The following is a 21,104-nucleotide window of genomic DNA, read 5'->3' as shown; positions in this document are numbered from 1 at the left end:
ATGATTCAAATAATGAGATGAAGAACATAAAAAATTTTCAAATTAAGATACAATCAATTACATACGTTTAAATCACTCTCGAATATCTAAAATCGGGTCGAATGGCGATGCTTCTCGTCAATATCTGGATCATCAGCATAATATGGAGGCAGATCAACCCATCCCTCTAACCAAGCGGCATTGTAGTCTTGTATGCTCAATCCTCGAGGAATGCGCGTTGGATCATAAGAACTCTCGGATCTCTCGCTGAAGCTCTGGCTCTGAGAGGTGTCTTGATAAGGGGCCCATCCGAATATGCCGGCACTAAAATCTGATCCGTAAGATCCTCCGGGCTGCGCAGGATAGTAGCTACCGGAAGATGACTCCGATGCACCATATGATATCCATAGGCTGGCTGAGGCCGCGGATAATAGGAAGACTCGGAACTTGATACATCAATGGATTCGACTCCATATGGAAGGTCATCTGCAGCTGCATCCTGGCCTCTTGAACGACCTCGAGGAGCTCTTCTTCGATATGCAATGGTATCTGACTGGCCTATATCAGACGGCCTACCGTGGTCCGTATCTTGTGTAGCATATGTAAACTGAGACTCACCGGTGTATCGAAAATCTTCCTCCGGCTGTGTCTCATAACTAGTACCATACTGTCCTCCACTTCCTCCATGGCTAGTAGATCCATCACCACCAGAATCTTCATCGCTGCTGGTCCAAGTCTCCTCCTCGACACTCTCCATTGGGGCCTTTTCCTTTCCTTTTCTTGTTTGTTGGGATTGACGCCCTCCTGATCGAGTCGACTGGGTAGTAGAGCGTCCTCGTCCTCGTCCTCGCATGAGAGGATCATCTCTCTGAACGGGAGCATCGTACCAGTCATGCGGTGACTGGCTCCCCTCTAGCCACGTCATATCAACTGTAGGAGTGCGTGGAATGTTGCGCTCAGCCCATTGCTGTGGATCGACCATAGCCTCGGTGGCTATGATACTGGCTGGTCGTCGAGGCGATCCTGGCTCATCAAGCTCGGGCTCCTGCTGCTGGGCCGCAAGCCAGTCGAGCATAGGATTATCATCATCATCTGTAAAAGTCCTATAGATGGGATCTGCATACTTGAGCTCCACTTCCTCTTGAATGCATTTTAGCCTCAACCGTAGATTGTAGTGCACATAAACTAAGTCGTTGAGGCGCTTTTGTGTCAAACGGTTCCTTTGTTTGCTGTGGATGAGGCCGAAGGTGGACCAGTTGCGCTCACAGCCAGTCGAGAAGACCGTTTGGGAGAGAATCCGGATAGCTATCCGCTTAAGATTTTTTGCGGATCCGCCAAAATGAATCCACCATTCAGCTGCAAAAATATTGAAGATAATTACATTTTATATATATGATGGCCTCATAGTTGAAGATAATTCAGATGCAAAAATGTCTTGCAGATTTGTATTGTACCTGGATTCATAGTTGTCTTGCTCACGACAGTTGGTCGCTGTCCAAAGCTGTGGCTACCCTCTCTAAATAATTTGGTTTGTGGAAAGAAGCTTGTTGTAGTATGTCAATAATATAAGATCTGATATATTTACATATGTTACTAAATCATAGTTACCTCTTCTATACATAACGCGGCGACTTCTGGATCAGGCTCCATCTTATAAATAACATTACGCAGAGCATGAAGAAGTTCATCATCCATACCAATTCCACTCTCGTACTGAAACCGGGGATTCAGATAGTATGCTGCACATAGATGACACCATCTTAGTATAACTATACAATATATCAATCAGTATAATTATCAATATTATCGCTTACCTGCTAGATGCAATTTCCAATCCATTTGGGCTCCCCACCGCCGCTCAATGATGTCGATGTACTCCTGGGCATGGGCTACATCTGCCTCCATGATCTGAGCCTTTGCCTTCTCCATCATGTGATACAAAAAGCCCATCTGGGGATACCTCTCGCTATCCACGGCCCGCAGCACTTCATATAATGGTTTGATAGCCTTGACTATCGCATTGGCCCGCTGCCAGAATGACTGCCTGCTTACCAAGTCTTCCATCCTGCTTCCTTCAGTGCCGGCCTGGGCATATCTACTTTCCTGCCACTCGGGACTAACAAACATCTGACGTAGGGCTCCTTTCTTCTCGATAAGGCTATCAAGTGCAATGTAATTCATAGCAAACCGTGTGACTCCTGGTCTAAGAATTTCTCCCCCTGCATACCTTCTCATTAATGAAAGAACCCAAGTATGGCTATAAATATACCTGGTGATGCGTTGGGCTATCTCCACCGTATGTTGCACCCTACGGATCTTTCCAATATCCATCAGGATGAGGTCGATGCAATGTGCAGCACATGGGGTCCAGAAAATTTGTGGTCGCCGCTCCATCAAGACCTGCCCGGCCAACTTATATTGCGGTCCGTTATCAGTGACGACCTGCACGATATTCTCCTCTCCAATCTGATCAATCACCTCCTCCATAAGTTTGAGGATGTATGAGGCGTTGTGCACCTTATCCGAAGCATCAACTGACTTGTGGAAGAAGGTCTTCGTATCACAGTATGTCAGAAAGTTGATGATGGCCCGCTTTGTCGGACCGGTCCAACCATCACACATCAGAGTGAGCCCATATGTGAGCCACTTGCTTTTATATGAACCAATCCAATTCTCTAGCTCCTCCTTATTGTTGTCAAGAAGCTCACCGTAGATGTCCCTCGGACCTGGAGGATCAACACCGGGACCGGCAGTCTGTATGGCAGAAATGGCAGACTTGTAGTATGTATTGTCTGCAGCATTTGCTGGAATGTGGCTGAAGTGGAACCAGGATCCAATAGCTCGCCACATATCCTTCTTCTTCTCCTTCTTCCACATTGTGTCTACTCTTTGCTGCTTCGAATCTCTTCTGGGAAAGGCATGCGGATCTACATCATGGATTGACGCACCTGGTGGAATCCCTCCGGAAGACTTCTTTCGGCTACCAAAACCACCCAGGATAGATGCAGTCCGGCTACGTCCTCTGCCCTCGCCCTCCCTGACTGATGTTGTCCTTTGAAACTCTGGATCTTGTCTGCTTCCACCAGAACCGGCGCCCGACTCAAAAAACGAGGGCCCAAATCGAGCTCGATGCCTCGCCACCTCCTCCTGCTGCCATCGATCATCTAGACTCGCCCGCATGGCAGCCTGGATCTGTGCCTCCTCCTCATCTGGACCCTCGACCTCCTGTGACTCCATCAAGTGATAGGAAGGTGCTTCTGCAGCTTGGCGTTCCACCTCCGCTTTCTGCTTGGCTGCCCTCTCCTTGGCTGCTTTGATCTCAGCGAGGTTTTTCCTCATCAGCTGACGGGTGGTCGGTGGGCACTCCGAGCATGTAGATATCTCACAAGAATTACCGGCTAAGTGCTGCTTTAATCTGGTTACTCCTCCTCCTTTGAAGCACTTGTGGCAATAATTGCACTGAAACTGGTGACGTTCACCGAGCATCTTTCCATGCTCCCAGCCAATATTACGCTCTTGGGGTTGCCCTCTCCTTGATGGCTCCATTCCTACGACCACATTAATTTTTTTCAATTTTTATTTTTTTGTAATTAAAAATTAATTTTTAAATTTATTAATTAAATTATAAATTATATAAATTCTGTAAAAACAACAGTTAATGTCATCATTAACATCGTCTATATATCAACAACATATAAAAATTTCAAAACGAAATGGAATCATTGAATCATTTCCTAATTTTTGGCAATTTTTGACTTAATTTTTTTAAGCAATTTAAATAAAATATTAAAAAAACAATGTAGGGGAATTTTACCTTATTTTGTTTTTGCTGGATTTTTCTTCAAGAAAAACGACGCTCTCCGACCTTTCTTATTTTTTTTCATGCCTTTGTCTTTGCCTTTCTCTTCTTTTCCTCCTCCTTTCTCTTTGCCTTTCCTTCACTTAAGCTGATGGATTTGGCTTCAGCCTTCAGCATTCGGTCGGCTTTTATAGCCAACCATTGGGTCACTGTGGCACTTTGAAAAGTGCCACTGTGAGCCACAGCGCGGCACTTTTGAAGTGCCGCGCGAAGTGCCGCACCGGCACTTTCGGTCGAAGTGCCGCACAAAGCGGCACTTTCGGTCACATTGCCGCACAAAGCGGCAATTTAAAAGCGCCGCTTTCAAAGTGCCGCACAAAACGGCACTTTGAAAGCTCAAAGTGCCGCACAAAACGGCACTTTGAAAGTGCCACAGTGCCACGGTGTGGCACTTTCAAAGTGCCTCTGAAAGTGCCTCTGGCCAGCGCTGTGGCACTATCAAAGTGCATAGTGCCACAGCGCTGGCACATTATTTCCAGCACCGAATCGGTGCGAACCGGCTCGGTTCGCACCGGTATGGTGCTCGAAACATTCGGTTCCGACCCATATTGGGTCGGAACCGTTTTACACACTGGAACCGGACCGGTTCCAGTCGGTACCGGTCCGGTTCGGGCTGAACCGACCGGTACAGGTCGGTTCAGCAGACCCTGGGTCTGAGGCAGTGAATTGTCCTGCGGCTGTAAAAAAATGTCTCATTTCTATCACCACTAAAAGGAAATTGTTTAAGTGCTCTTATTTCTTCCATATGTTCATCTATCTTAAAGAATAAATTAACCAAAGTAGGAAGGACAATCCAAAGAATTCAGTTTTCTTTTGGGTGATCTATTTGTGCAAAAGTTTGCTGCTTCAACATTAAGAATTTAGAAACTATAACACTTAGCTGGCCTGTACATAACTCAATGTGGAGAGCCATGCTAAAATGGTTAGGATTTGAAAGGAGTGGAACAAGATTCTTTCTAAAATTATACTAACATATATCGCAATTGTTGTCATAAGATCAATTGGAACTATCTCATGGCTACTCCAAGTTAGGTTGTCACACCTTTGAAAAATGCACTTAGGGACTGGCTTGGTTCATTTTGGTGTTGGACCATGGTTAGGAATTAGAGATCTGAATTAATAATAGTAAGGTTTGCCATATCAATCAGATTGTACCATACCAGATGTACCATACTATACCAATGTCGAACCGTGTACCGACACTTGGTATGCCTAGCCGTCTCGTACCGTACCTCATACTGACATTATAATAAGATGGTACCGGTACAGGGTCTGGTACCGAGACGGTGAATCTTGAATACTAGCAATTTGGCAGCTAATGCGCATTACTTTTTTTCATCAAGTCATTGAGAGAACCACCTCTTCTAGGTCAGTGGAACAATGATTTTGAATAGAAGTGAATTAATTCAAACAATCTTGCATCCAAGTGAAAATAATGATTCTAACTTTCTTAGTATGCTCTTGAAGAATTCTCATAAAGTTTTCCCTCATAGCCTTGTTTCAGTGTTAAATTTCATCTAATATAGTTGGTTTGTAAAAATGGGGATAAGTACTTATGGTTTATATGTATTCTGCGTGACTGCGTGGCAATAAACAAACTATTTGCAAAGAGAAACATCTTCCAGTACTTTCTACAAAGGGCCATTATTGATGGGAGTAGGCAAGGAGATTCCATGTTCTACATATTCACCATGGATTGCCTAGGTCTTGTTGTACAGGTCTAATGAGGATGCCATGGTTGATAGCAAGAAAGTTAATTACCTTATTCATTTCTCATGTTGAGATATGTTTTATTTTAAGACAAATTTATACAAGTTCGTCGTCTCAGTACCGGGCCCCGTACTGGTGCCACTCTAGCACTGTGTCGATACATATGATATGGGATCTTTTTGGCATAGTGAATGTTGATACAACTTCCGTACCGTGTATCGATACCGAACCAGTGTGGTATGATATATCCCGTACTGCCTACTTCGGGCTAAGCGGTACAGGTCGATATGGCGAACCATGTTTATACTATTCAATGTAGTTATTAAATTTATATAGGAACACAACAAGGTAGTTAATAAAATTCACTTATCCGTGAAGTGTGCATTAGGTTCATTATTCATACTTGTTATAAGCCGATATTTATTTCAAAATTTAACTCTTTTTTTTGGATGTTTAACTTATCAGGATGTTTAACTTTTTTGAAGGGACCATATCAGACTTAAGAGTTTGTTGCATAGGGTGGTAACGTATATATAGCTTGGAGCAGATATAACTCTGGAGCTAGTCACAACCTTCTTATTAATTTATATGTATTGGATGGTGTAGAATTTGTGTCTACGCTTGCTTGCATATATATCTTTCTTTCACCTGACTACATTTTGATATCCATGCCATTGAATGTATGCACATGTTTATATGTATATTAACCTAGAATTCAAATCATGGTATGCCGTACCGGCCCGAACCGGATGGTTCGGAGTGTACCGTATCGGTTCGGTACCGGTATCCGGTATGGATGGCATACCGACACTTGGTACACCAAAAAACTTCATACCATTACCATACTACACTGACATTATACTAATGTGGCACCGATACGGGGTCCGATACCGAGACGGCGAACCTTGATTCAGATGAAGATGCACTTGTGAATTTAAATGAGGATTTTGATCTCATAGATGATCCATGGATTGGAATTTGTACCCATATAGATGCATCAGAATTTAAATGTCTTAAGGTGAAAGATTACCTTCGAAGATAATGTGAATAGGATCCGGTCAGTCTATACTGCTTATGGAGTTTTTAGCCTCATATTCTCATTGTCTTTGAGGTAGCTATTAAATGACATGTTCTTGGTATATGCCCTCGACACTAGGTGGCTGTTTTGTTCATTGGCTGTCTGAGGTTTGCATGCAAACAGATAAGTTCCTGCCTTGGTTCCATGTTATGTAAGGGGAGCTTTGTTTTTCAGAAGTTTCACTGTCCAGGTTTTATGGAATGTAACTATTTCAATAACATGTTTATGAAGGCAATCAAACAACATTTATTTTGTTTTTAGAGTTTAATCAACCTGTTTTATAAAACTTGGGAACCTACTCGATTTTGATTTTTCTTTTATTTTTTGAAGCCTAGCAAGGTCATCTATCTTCTGATATTTTATGAGCAAATTATGATACTTGTTACTGATAGAGCTCTAGATTCATAAGGTTTTAACTTTTTCATTCATGCAGTATATGTGTCATTCGGCATGTATAAAAGATTTTCACAGGTAGCAATTCTGTAAGCGAGATCCAAACAATTTGATGAGTTCACTATTTGCAAGTAAGAAAGGTGGAAATTACTAATGAAATTTAAGTCCTTTTAATGACCAAGTTGTGAATATTCTCACCCAAAGGATCAACTCTGAGTACTGTGCTTCAAGGGATTGAAGGAAAGTTTTGTCTATCACTCATCGACTTGATGTCTATAATTATAACTGGGTAAGTTGACAACAAATTTGTGTATGACAATGCAGATTGTTGTCTGCAATCCTTCATATACATTTTCCTGCAACTTCTTCACAGTTTCTTCTTTCTTTACCACAAATTGGAGCTTGATAGGAAAATCTTGATGTTGCTGTTTTAGAACATATTTTGTTGCACAAGTAACGGAAATTTAGGTTACCAATTGTTGGCTTAAGCATGTGGTAGGCTCTCAATAATAATTTATTATGTAATATGGTATGGTAGAATTCTTTACGGTACATTGACAAACTCCTTTTGGAAATAAGGAAGTTGGTGAATGACTATAGCTAAGAACTTTCGCATTAAGGGTTTTTTTATTCCAAACTAATCATAGATATATCAGCAACTAAGTCAGACATTCTTCTTGGAGCATGCACTGTCCTTTAGCAATAAAAGTGGATACATATGATGATTAACTTAATAATATCCTATTGATCTTGCTTCACTAACTAGGGCCGCATATTATTGACAAAAAGCTGCACATTGGTGGTAGGTGGTGTATTACGGCCTGCAGGTTTTGGAATGATGACTCATAGTTATGTTGGTATATATAAGCATTAGATTTTTTATGCTTATTAAATGCTTTCCTCTTGTCATTTGCCTTATTCCTAGATAAATTGCACCATTCTTTTCAACACATACTATTCTCATTTTGTCATCCTCATTGTCTCACCATTTTATTTTCTTTGCATCTTAACATTTTTTCAACCTTTTATTAGATAATCAGACACATGATTTTGTTGTAGGTGCTTCAAGGTGATGCTTTGTTTGGAGAAAAGGAATTTCGTAGGGCACTGGTAACAATTACGATAAAATATATATTTTGTGCTTGATTATTTATAAAAAATATTAATTGGATCATGGAAAATGAACACTAATTTATTTTATTTATTTTCCAAGGTTAAATATCATACACACTAATAGGCTGATATTTTATTTATTTATTTTATCTGTTTGTTCGATACCCCTAGTCTTCTCCTACCCAATAAAGCCTGATGGGGTCCCTTCCAAGTTGCTTGAGCAGAGCTCTATTCGTTCGATACCCCTAGTTATTTGATCACCAACCATTTTGTTCATCTTCCTCCATGATGACTATGAAAAATAGGAGCCTTAGTACCAATAAACCAACCTTTGTCAATTTAAGCACTTGCCCATCTTATAGTGGATGTCATTACTTCTCCATTTTTAACTCCATTGATGTCCTATCAATTTCGATTATTTAATCTTTGTGTCCTCCAACTTTTGCATTGGCATCCCAATTTAGAATGGAAAAGGGCGGATCAACTTCCCTATAATTTCTTGGAAAACTCTTGTCAAGCTGCAGTCCATGTGACAGGAATCAAAGTTAACTGGATGCCTGACAGAAGCTGCTGATATCAACAGGACACTTTTGTTCCTCTAAGTAAATGTTTGAGAAATTATTCTTAAGTTTAGATCCCTCAAGTTTGACTGACTTTGGCTTGAAGGTACTTCGACATTGTATTGGTAACCCCTCCGTTATATTGATCATAATTCACAGAACTTCAACAAAGTTTCATGCATTTTTGAGCCATAAATGTTTCTAAACTTCTACTTGGTTAATCCGTACTTAACCTCCTTCTGTGCACTTCTATATCTACCTTATGGCCCAATAACTTCTCAAACTAGGTACTTTTCTTAATTGTGCCTCTTGATTTCTGTTAAACAGTCTTCTTGCTGCTCTACGTGGTCTTCATTTTGTTTTAATTTTTCTCATGAGTCATGACGTGCTCTTCATACATCTCCTGGTTGCAGCTAATGTTGTAAGGGAGACACTGTAGTGCTCTAATTGTTAATTCTTCTCTACCTGTTCTTACAGAATTTAAACATAATGATGCATCCTTATCATTTGACTTTGCCTACTTGGATTGTAGTGCTCTCATTGTTTCCATGTTCCCCCTATATTGCAACACTTGCTTATAATCAATATCTTTCCTCAAGTTTTTTCCTGTTTACTATAGAACAATCATATATGTATTTGCGGGTTTATCAGGAGGAGAATCTCAAATAGGGTGGTATATGGAGGGCCGCAAATGCCAAGTATTTTTATAGTGACTTTCATTGTGGAAGTTCACAATGGGGTTATCATTGACTGAGCAAATAGACATGAACAATTGTCTATCATTGCCAAAATGTCTTTTCTCTCTCTCTTAATAACAAGTTCATGGGAGGAGTATTGCTAGCTCACTTGAACTCCCATATATCTTCCCGTCGAAAACTTGTGATCCTTATACATTTATTTTTTATTACTGGTACCAATCTGATTTGTTTGCCTTGTTGATGAAGTTCTACTATTATTAATTTTTTTTCTTTCTGTTCAGAGTATGTACAAACAAGCACTGCAGCATTGCAAAGTTATTCCTAAGCAAACAACAAGTTATTCTAGAAGTTCATTATCCACATCAAGTAGGTCATCTTCCCCAAATTCTATCAATGTGTCAGCAATTAATGAAAATGAGGTTGGTCTCGTTCTCTTCTGTGAGCCTTTTACTTTGATTTCATTTGTCATAACCTTCTTAACTTTAAAGTACAGGGGTACTAATAGATAATGTTTTTATTTTGTGGAATGTTTTCATTATTGGCAGGTGAAATTTAAAATTGCTCTTTGCTATTGTGCAATAAGTGAGAACCGTGCTGCTCTTTTAGAGGTTGTCCTTGAACTCTTTATCTTGTATATTCTTGTCTGGTTAATTCCTCAGGTTGTAAGCCAGGTGGAGATCCATCATTTTGTTACTTCCATGAACTTGAGATGGTTATACATCATATGTTGCTCATGGATGTTCTGTCTTACTTCTAGAACATTTAAAATGCATTGTTCCCAAGATTGTTAGTGTATGATTTATTCATAACATGTAGATAGTATGCAAAGAACTTGAAATGTTCTAAATAATTATGATATGATGATGTAACTGGTTTGATGTAAGGACATGGACATGAGTGTTGGATTTTGACATAATTCAAGGAGACAAATTTGAGAAGAGGAATAGTAGTTCTCAAAAGTTTTAGTATAAAGGATGTCTATCATGAAAAAAGTTACTATAAAATCAAAATATATAAAAATAAGAAATCAACAATCTTTTAATATATGAGAATACATGTCGATCAACAGATTATGCTCTTCACTTTTAATGGTGAAAAGGGTATTCCCAGTTGAGTTGATAAACATCAATTTGTACATTTGATCTAGGGTAGTGTTGCAAACTTGCAGTGAGACAACTTCCTTGATCCTAGGCATTAGTGGCCCTTGCTGTATGGTCAGCAACTTACAGTGAGTAGAAGGATTGAGCTACTCATTTGAAGAAAAAAAAGACATTATATGAATTATAGCACGAGTTATTCATCTCTGAAATAGTTTTTGTCATTATGAAAGAACTTTTACACACTTTTTGTGAGAGTCCATTATGTATGGGGAGACAGAATACCTTTCGAAAAATTTGGCATATTCAAGCCATGCTACTGTATAATCACAATTCACAACATTCAAAGTATTAAGGTATAATCACCATAAAAGAAAAGCTTTTAGTGCCTTAGTTGGATTCACAGTTCTACAGTGGCACCATTACTTCAAAGGTGATCTTGTTTAGTGCCAGGAGCATGAGATGCTTCAACTGAGAACATATATTGGCTGGTTAGCCCTAAGAAATTTCCCAAATGTCAGTTTTATTATTTGGAAGGACGTTTGGTCCTTTATCTGGGCTTTGGACTCCATCTTGCTGCAAATAGAAATTGAATCATTGCAAACAAGTGCATTATATTTTCTTGTTTGTGTACTGAGGCTGTTTGGTTAATTCATTAATTTTGTTGGGTTTGGATTTGGTGAAGCATTTCTTGGTCCGATGCTATATTAGTTTCTCTTAAAAAGAAGGTTGATGCTGGAATATAAAAGAACTTTTTGTTGAACATTTATGAAAAAGTTCGCTCACTGCAAACCTTTAGATTAAGAAGTGCACATTAATTTTCAGAGAAACTTTTCTTGTGCACATTATCCAATTTATTTCAGGTTAGGAAAAATTTGATATTGTAGTATTGATGATGAATATAATATATATATATATATATATATAGGTAAATTCGTGGCATTATGTTTCTAAATGGTATAATTCTGCACACAGGGAAACTACTTGCTTTTGCAAACCTTCTTATAAATCATCATTTTGGTTTGTTATATTAAATATTTCATCTGTAATTTCATTAAGCAGATGGAAGGAATCCCACCTAAAGCGAGAACTCTGCGAATGAATCTAACATTGGGGAAGCTTTATCGCATTTCTAGGCACAATCGCTCCGCCATTGCTTGTTACAAAGATTGTTTGAGGTCTGGCATATTGAGCACTTAGATAATTATTCTTTTTCTCAATCTTGGTCATAATTTCTGGTCATGGACAACTTCACTATTTCTCATTTCTCCCGTTATCGGCAATATTAATATTTTTATTATCAAAAGCTTGTTGTTTGAAACTTCTGGAGTAGGCCTTATACATTGAATTATTTAAATATTTCTTTTGTTTTGTAACCCAGAATGTCTTATTTATTCTCCATTGGTTTTTTATATTTTTTACTGGGGTTTGATTGGTGCAGTGCATTAAGATAATGACCCTAGGCTGTGCTGTTGCCCCAACTACTACATGACCATTGCTTCATGTTCCTAAAGGATCATATAACTGGATGACCTTGGGCGTCTTGTCATTGTGCTTTTCTGTCAGACCTTTTCTTATTGACCATGCAACAGTTAGACATGGAATAATAAAAAAAAAACTGCAATATTCTGAATGATTTTTTTCTGGTATTAGATTCAATTAGGATTAGCTGATAGATCTTCTGGAAGCACTTGCCTTTGCAATGGTTTGCTTGCTTTGAGGAGTGAGAATCATGCTATCCATGTAGGTGCAAGAAACTAACACAAACTTCAACGTCCTTCTGCTTCAACCATTTTATTAACTCATTAAAAATTAAGATTCAAAAAGTTGGCTTCATCTGGGTCAAACAAGTTTAAGTTTGGTAGTTTAACCAGTTTTAGTACTGCGATTTTCATAGTTCTAATAAAAGAAAATATAATCACTGGAAAATGAGAACTAGAACTTAAGATCCTTTATTTTTCTGCCACCAAATTTTGCACACAAAATTTGTCGGTTCATGTTGTCAAAAGGTTTACTATTCTTGCAACACATGAGCTATGCTCTTTAAAATCTACTCAAAACTTACAAAGTTCAACTTTGATCTTGTTGAAGTATGCCTCTTAGTTGCTTGGTTTATTAGTTTTTAGCAATGTGCAGCACCTCCCTCCCTCCCCTCCCCCTCCCAAAAAAGGAAATAACCATAAAGCAAGGTTTTGAGACATATGTTAGCTGCAGTAACTTGTGTCTTCTGCAATGTAAGGTTTTAGCGAAAACTGGCTTATTTTGGTGAAACATTCAAACCTTGCCCAAAATGAACTTCCCTTTTCTTTTAAATCATCATAGTTATTGCAATTTTGTTGTAATGTACTCATTCTTGTACCTACATATGCTTTTTCTAGGCACTCTCCTTACATTTTGGAGGCCATTACAGCTTTGGCGGAATTAGGAATCTCTTCCAAGGAAATTTTGTCTCTATTTCCTCAGGTTTGTGAATCAGAAAAGAAAGGAAAAATCTTAAGGTGCTAGCAGCTTATAGGAATGTTAACCCAATCTGATAGTTTTGCTTATGAGCTGTGATATGATAAAATGGATTTTCTTTCCTTTATTTTGTAACTTCAAGGAAAATTACTTGCTAGGTATATTTACTTATTCTACTAGAGCATGCTTAATTGCTTATGATCTCTTGTCAGTGACAATAGATTAGGTTATCAATTATAAAACTCCTGTGCTTCTGAATGCAGTGGTAATTGCTATATTACTACTTTACATGTGCATACAATGAACTCAAAATATAAGTGTGCCATATGTGAGGGCCCACTGATATATAAAAATTTGAACATACCGTTATGGACTGCTATTGTAATGGTTACAATTGTACCAATTAATGGATCTAGTATCAGCATTTTCTCCTTAAGTTACATACCCTTAGATCTTCATGTGGTCCTTATTGGCTCTTCGTAAAAGGTGAGAGACCTTTTACCAGAGAATGGCAACTTTTTAGTCAATCTTGTCATCATTAATGTTAGTTTGCTTGCCAACCACTAGGAGACAGTTCAATTGCTAGCCAAGTTTATAAGTTGTTCTTAAAATTTGGTGGCTTCATTTAAAATCACGATCTGAGTAATTTCCAGTTTAAATCAAATCTGGTATGGATTTTGAGGTGTCATTGTATATGTGATTTTGCTTTCTTTTATTATGGAAAGTAGTGGATACAAGCGAGGTTCCCTGTACTGATGTTGGGTAACATGTACAGTACACTACGCCCAGTACAGTGTGGTACATCCCCCATATTGATGTAGGCACACCCCCATGTCGATACAAGGTCAAGAGACCCTTTTCTCATGCCTAGCAATAGTATCGCCCGAAATTGGGTAGTATTGGTTAATACAATATGAAATCAACCGGAACCAGTCAGTTCCATCCAATACAAGTCAATTCGGCCCTTGCATCATATCAAACCTCGGTCCCATATCAGTACCTCAATGCTACAGTACAACATGCCTAGTACTGGCAACATGGGTTGATATGACAAACTATGGATAGAAGTACAAAATAACATTTTCACTTGATGTAGAAAATTTTAAATTGTCAACTTTTTGAAGACAGGTCATTGCTAACATACCTTATCCCCAGGGAACTTGAGCTTACATTTGGAATCTGGAGAGCTCGTACAATCCTCACTGTTCCTAGATATTTCAGCTAAAATCTGCATTATACATCTAGAATGGTTCAAGTTGGGTTCTCCTCTCAAGCAGTCAGGTGCTCGAGCTTGATCTGAAAACTTCTACAGGCTCATTTTTTTAGGCCTAAAGCTGGTTAAGCCTCTCTTCTATTTTCTGAAACCAGGTTGAGCCAAGCTTGAACAACCTCTAGATATGATTTATTTCTAACATACCTTATCCCCAGAGAACTTGAGCTTACATTTGAAATCTAGAAAGCTCGTACAATCCTCACTGTTCCTAGATATTTCAGCTGAAATCTGCATTTTACATCTAGAATGGTTCATGTTGGGTTCTCCTCTCAAGCAGTCAGGTGCTCGGGCTTGATCTGAAAACTTCTACAGGCTTAGGCTTTTTAGGCCTAATGCTGGTTGAACCTCTCTTCTATTTTCTAAAACCAGGTTGAGCCAAGCTTGAACACCCTCTAGATATGATTCAGGTCCCTGGCTTAGAGTGGCCTGGCCTAAGGATTAGCGATACGAAAAATATAGATCCATATCATATGTAAAAGCTATTCATATAGCAGTTCTTTGTGTTTTTGGGTACTTTTATATTTTTGCAACTATGCTTTGTAGTGTTCTGGGTTAAATGTAGTAAATGATTAGAGCAAGGAGTCCCAAATCTGAATACTAGTCGAAACCAAAAGGAGGAAAACCTAAGAAACTTAATGCTTATACATGAAAGGTGATAATAATATTTGCCAAGCTAGAATATTGGTGGATAAACTTAACCATATCTGACAAGAGTTGTCAATTATGATTATTACATGATACCATCTATATGATTTCACTGCTAAACCTTGATGCTTTGTCATATCAAATTTTAAGTTTTCTAAAGATTTACAGCACTTCTCTCATGAACAGTATAGTCAACTGATAATCTGGTGGTCCCATGCTTTTTGTTGAAACTGCCTCTTCTGATTATCTGTAGACCCCAAATAGAGGAGGAAGGCCCCCTTTTGATCACGTGGATACACCCCGTTGGTTGCATGTAAGTCAAAATTTGATTTCTTTTTCCTTTTTTACGTATGTTCTTTTAATTAGCCTTGCAAGGTTGACCCTGAAAATTGTTGGCTAACCATGCCTTTTCTGTCACATAAGATTGGTCAGACATTCTTGCCATTAGTCATTATACACATAATAGACTTCTAAATAACAATAGCCGCTGTTTTATTATGGTTGTTATTTTACATGTCTACTGTTTATTCTAATAAAATAACTCTAATAATGTGTCATTTTCTTAGATTCAACTGGCAACCAAATTATTTATTCCCATTTCATATGATAAATGCCGCTAGTTGTTTCATATGAAATGTATTTTTCATTCATATTTTGTACCATAAATGCTGCTAAGTAGTTCATACCAAAATTATAATTCACTCCCATTCCTATGGTAGCGACTGTTCCTCCCATTTAAGTGTGGTGTCAACTCCACAATTCCCCTATTTAATGGAATGATGATTCCAAAGAATTATATTTTGTTACTTGTTTTACAAATCTTACATGTTGGCATGGGACCAAAGCAGGAACCCCATTCCATTCCAGCACTCATTCATGAACCAAAGGTAGATGCTCCATCCATGTAACAACCCTTTTTGTTATTTCCTAGTAATTGTAGTGAGTGATTGTGGAAGACTAAAATAGCTGTCACTAAATTAATAACTTGTACACAAAAAGGACCATACACCTAAAAATAATTTAGATATGCACCAAGAACACTTCTCTAAAGTTGGAGAACAAATATAAGCAAGAACTATTCTTGGATACTTGTGTAAGACATTCCTTAGGACCTTTTTGAATGAGTCAGTCAGCTAATTCTGTAATTTTATGTGAAGATTCTTGATGTTTCATGATTACTAGACTGTTTTGCTGCAGAACGTAACTACCTTAATGTCTTTGACCTTTTATGAATCTTCCCAGTTTACTATTTGTGATATAACCTAAATATTATCAATACCTCTTGGGTACTTAAACTCATCTTGTTGAAGTTTTCTGCCACATAAGGTTATAGGTAGCAAGGGGCTACTTTTTTTAAAAAATATCTGTTTTGCACTGAGAATGAGCTAAGGAGGTGTACTATTCTTCTATGAAATCTACTTACCTCCATTCTATGTGAAATTTATGTTGTTAAGATTGGGATTGAGTCGTAAATAGTAGAGGGAGCGAGATTGGGTCGGATCGTAGATCCTTTTTTTTTCTTCTAATTTCTTTTAGTACTTTTGAGATACAAAAGAAATGTAAAAATTAACATTTGAGTCAATTATAAAATACAAGAATGGAGAATAAAAGATCATACATACAACAAGTCTAGTTTTCACCAACATGGCCCATATATTGCATGTCTAATGAAACAAATATTCTGTTTAGTTATTCAAGAAATTATTTATTATTTATCAATTTAGTGATCCTTTTAGGTAAATGTTTAGAAGAAAACAATGACAAGATTTGAACATATAGCTGTAAAGATGCAACAATTTACATCTTGTTTTTAACTCTATAAAGTCCAATAACAAGCTTGCTAATTTTTAGTACCTAAGACAAGTTGGTGATAATTAATTTAAAAGCCACATAGTAACATAAATCATAGAAAATGCACCTAATTATGATTTACTAAGTAATTAGCACAATCAACTTGGATCTCATGATCAAAAGGAATATATTGATATTGTTCATTATATGGATCTAAATCTTGTGATCCTACGTTAATCCTAATCCAGGATGGGATCTGGATCATTTAGGTCATTTTGATCTTGATCATAAGATCCAGATCGTGATTCATAAGAATTTTTTTTTTTAAAAAAAATGTGCAATAACCAATTGTAGACACCAACTAATTGATAAGCAATCTAATCAACATTTCCAGTGCCTTTATCTGTAAATGAGCCTATCTATAGTCTAAATATTTATTCTTAAAACTATCAACATTAATTGCAAATATTACTATTTTAGAAACTAATTGCCAACCGATAGGAATGGCAACGGGTAGGGTACCCGCAAAATTTGCCCTACTCGTATCCAAACCCGTTTACAATCCTACCATCTAAACCCATCCCAAATCTGATTAAAAGTTTGCCCAAAAATTCAAAACCCATCCCATCAAAAAATGGTAAATCCATCGGGTACCCAGACCCACTCGATTAATCTTTATTTAGATCAGGTTATTTGAGTTGGATGGGGTACCGAACCCGGAATTACAAAAATAAAAATAAAAAGGAGGGGGAATAAAGGGAAAGACCTTTGCATAATGACCTGAATATATCTAATATCAAGTAAAAATCAATAGTACATCAAACTTCTATTTCACACTTAAACAAACAACCATAATCCACAGTACAAACATTAAGTTCATAGTCCCTTCACCTCTCTATTGTATATATATTTTTGTAAAATTATATATATATATATATATATATATATATATATATATATATATATATAATTGAATTCCAAACCTGTCCCAAACTCTAATGGATTTTAATTTTAAATCTCAAACTCTATAGGGTTTTGCTAAACAGGTCCTATTCGGGTTCGGGATAGGCTGGATACTTGGAAGAAACCTGTCCGGCTGCCATTCCTACCAACCAACATTCTCTTAGCCATTTAGCACTCCTTTTCCAGGGGCTTGCTCTTGGGAGAAGTCTTAGGTTCAAATACTCGTGGTGACATATTTCCACTATATTGCTTTGGAGAAAAAAGTGACAAGCACAAGCATGAAAATGTAGCTGATATGGTATCAATGATTTTGTGCAGTAATGATTGGCACTTGATTAATACAAAAATGTAATTAGTACCAATATCTCATTTGCCTTATTAAGTATTTGCATTTAACAAGCCAACCGCTTCAAACCATGATTTGAATGGTACTATTGATACCATACCTTACCAACACAAAACTGGCATTGGAAGGGTTGCCAGGATATTGAAGCAACACCGGATCGGGTCTTAACGGCTGTCTTATTCGGTACTGATGGGTACCAAAATTGGTATAGTTGATGTGAAGCTTGTCCTTGTTGGGACGACATTTTTTTTTAGAAAAAGCACAAGAAAGGGATGATCTAGCCTTCTTGACCGATTGACTAGTATAAGCTAGTATCAAGACCGGTTTTATTGTTACCAAGCCCGTCCTAGTTAGAACGATAAATTTTTTTTTAAGTGAGAGGACTATGTTGGCCGAGTAGTGTTAAGCGTGAAAGACAAATTAATCGGGCAATAAACCCGGTATGAGATCATACTAGAATAGAAATTATCTAACTTGATAATAAAAGAAAACATTGCTAAAATTATTCTATCACAGAAATGCAAATGCCCCATGAAAAATCCATATTTTTTTCAAAAATTAAATATGGAGCTGTCGAAGTTCCTAGTTACAAATCCTCTTTGCATCCATCTTTCTAAATAGTTACAAGTTTTGATCATGAGAAGTAGGGACTAGGTAACAAAATTTATTCCTTGTGCTAAAGGCAATTCACTCATGTAGTCGATTGTGCTATAAGATAACAAACACCAATCAAATTAGTACAGTGTAATTTGACGAACTTCAATCAAATTCATATCCACATTGCACATGAAGAAACAAAACAGGATGGACTCAATGTTAATATTACATATCAAAACACCAAAAAAATTAAACACCTTCAAATATGCATACCAATATGGTACCAGTATGCACCATCATCCCAAGAGTAGATACAGTACGGGTCGGTACCATTACTATTCATGGGAAAAATTGGTACTATCCTCCATACCAACTTTTCAATCCTTGCTTTAAAGCCATCCAACCCATCTTATTAAGTGCCCATAGTCAACCAGCCCAATATGGGCAATTCCTCAAGCATTCAAGGTAGATTAGGCTGGACACTAAGGCATTTACCTAATTACCCATGTCCTAAATGAGTCATTTAGCGGGACCTCTCATTTAAGACGGGCCCTAGGCAAGCCCTTAGCCTGTTTCCTAGCAAATGCTAAGGGTAGCAATGCAACTGCTATACTAGCAGAACCACCCCTCTTTTTATTGTGAAGACTATATCGTAGGTTGCCCTTTACAATTATTTTGTTGTAGAGAAGATTGGGTCGGTGTATCTTAAGAGCATAAGTGAACATATTTTTTCAATGGTGACAGCGTTAAGTTTTTACCTTTCAAGCATGAATAAAACATTCAGCCTCTTCAACTGTTTCTCCTTGTGCTTTTATTGTGGAGAACATGAAAAATCGCCATATTATGACCCTTACTAGAGATTTAGAGATGAAAATTGGAAGATTTACTATGGGGAGAGTCATTAGTGAACTGGCTTGAGTTGGGCTGCCCTTAGCCCTAGATTGGCGAAGGGAAGTCCAGACCTAGCTTGAGCCCGCATAGAAGTTCCAAGCAGTGCCTAGCAAGGAACAAGTCCAAACACAACTTGATTGAAGTTAGAGAGTTTAAGTGGGTGATTAATGTCTACGGTGGCAATAGCAAGAAATGATTCCTTTTTGTGCCTGTCATTGCAGCAACAAATTGGAAACTGTGTAAGCTGATTTATTAGGTGAGGCGCATGGATTTAATAAAGGTGTTTGGAGGTGAATCAGTTTGTGAAAATGGTCATTAAGTCATCTAGATTTTGGTAGCCTAAGTTGTTTTCTGTCATCGAAATCAGGGACAACTTTTATTTCATGTAATGGGTGACCCTGCACATCAAATATTAATGCCATAATACGCCTAAATCTGTAGACCAAGAAACTTTGTCAAAACACCTAGTAGCTAAAATTTTGTACTGCTTTAGATGCTTACTCTATTTTAAAATTACCATCTAGCATGGTTTAAGGTATATATCTTACTGGTCTATGCTGTTTGGCACAGACCATATCAGCAAGATGCAAGCATGATACAGTGGTACAGGCCCCTATATTGTGTGCTCTATGCTAGTCTGCGTTGGTCTGTACTGGTGCGCATTGTTTGGCATGAACTAGCACATATTGGGTTCAATGCGAAATGGTACCACATTGTACCAGGTTATGACTGGCATTGGTGCAGCATGTGATAACTTTATTCTCACTTTCTAGAATCTTTTTTTCATACTCTTGCACCCTTCTTCAGTCTCACATCTTTTATTGCTACTACATACTATTGAATCAGTGTTAGTTTAATTGTAATTAGACTACATTTTCAAATTTTGAAATCCATACTTTATATTTCATGCTTATATATACTTAGATCCTGAGTAAATTTGGAATACTTAATATACACTGTGTATATTATGCACTCCCACTTCCTTTTTCTTTTTTCAGTAGGAAGGTGCTTTCTTTTATACCAAATGCAGTCCTAGTTTATCCCTATTAGGACTTAGTGTTATTATCAAGAATTAGCACAAACACTAGCCAAGTCTCTAGGCACTTTAGTGTGTCCAATTTCTTGTGCCTTCATCTCCAACTAGCATTTACACCTCATATTGCTTGGAGTACTTGTTCCTTTGTTCTCACTTAATATGTCTTTGCAGCTGTATGTTGAGGCTCAATGTTGCATTGCTTCAAATGATTATAAAGGTACACTATAATCGTTATTATGGAAGATAAATTTTTGGATGTGGAATGGGTTTACAATGATAAATTTTTGGATGTGGAATGGGTTTACAATGATAAATTTTTGGATGTGGAATGGGTTTACAATGACGTAATATTGCAAAACTAAGTTTTTTCTTTTCCATTTCAGTTATATAATTCATGTTCTTTGCTTGACTTTGGGATTTGATTACAACCACAGTTTAATTTTGGTGTTATTCATGAGAATACCTAGGATTTTAATTTTTGATATAAAGTTGGAAAGATAATCAACAGGAGTCTCATGTGATATACAAAAGATGGAAAATGATGAGAAAACTGAGGTCAGGAAACTAAAAGAAAATGGAAATAAGCTGGAAACAAAAAAAAGGAAAGGTACAAGAAAA

At 37.6% G+C, this 21,104-nt stretch overlaps 1 protein-coding gene across 4 annotated transcripts in view; it reads left to right on the top strand.

Annotated features, from left to right (window-relative positions):
- The window catches only part of LOC103717818 (anaphase-promoting complex subunit 7), a 38,152-nt gene that overhangs the window by 6,763 nt on the left and 10,285 nt on the right, over positions 1-21,104 (top strand). For 3 of the 4 annotated variants that reach the window (XM_039116272.1, XM_039116271.1, XM_039116273.1), the window contains exons 3-9: positions 8,079-8,129; positions 9,672-9,809; positions 9,936-9,998; positions 11,547-11,665; positions 12,866-12,950; positions 15,116-15,175; positions 20,658-20,703. In XM_039116272.1, the coding sequence (XP_038972200.1) occupies positions 8,079-8,129; positions 9,672-9,809; positions 9,936-9,998; positions 11,547-11,665; positions 12,866-12,950; positions 15,116-15,175; positions 20,658-20,703 (562 nt within the window). The remainder of the gene's footprint in view (positions 1-8,078; positions 8,130-9,671; positions 9,810-9,935; positions 9,999-11,546; positions 11,666-12,865; positions 12,951-15,115; positions 15,176-20,657; positions 20,704-21,104) is intronic. The other variant, XM_008806349.3, reaches the window with a different exon arrangement.

This window comes from Phoenix dactylifera, unplaced genomic scaffold, assembly GCF_009389715.1.
Source record: "Phoenix dactylifera cultivar Barhee BC4 unplaced genomic scaffold, palm_55x_up_171113_PBpolish2nd_filt_p 000077F, whole genome shotgun sequence".
Lineage (NCBI taxonomy): Eukaryota > Viridiplantae > Streptophyta > Magnoliopsida > Arecales > Arecaceae > Phoenix > Phoenix dactylifera.
Note: the sequence above shows the minus strand (reverse complement) of the source record. Positions and strands in the feature narration are given on the sequence as shown.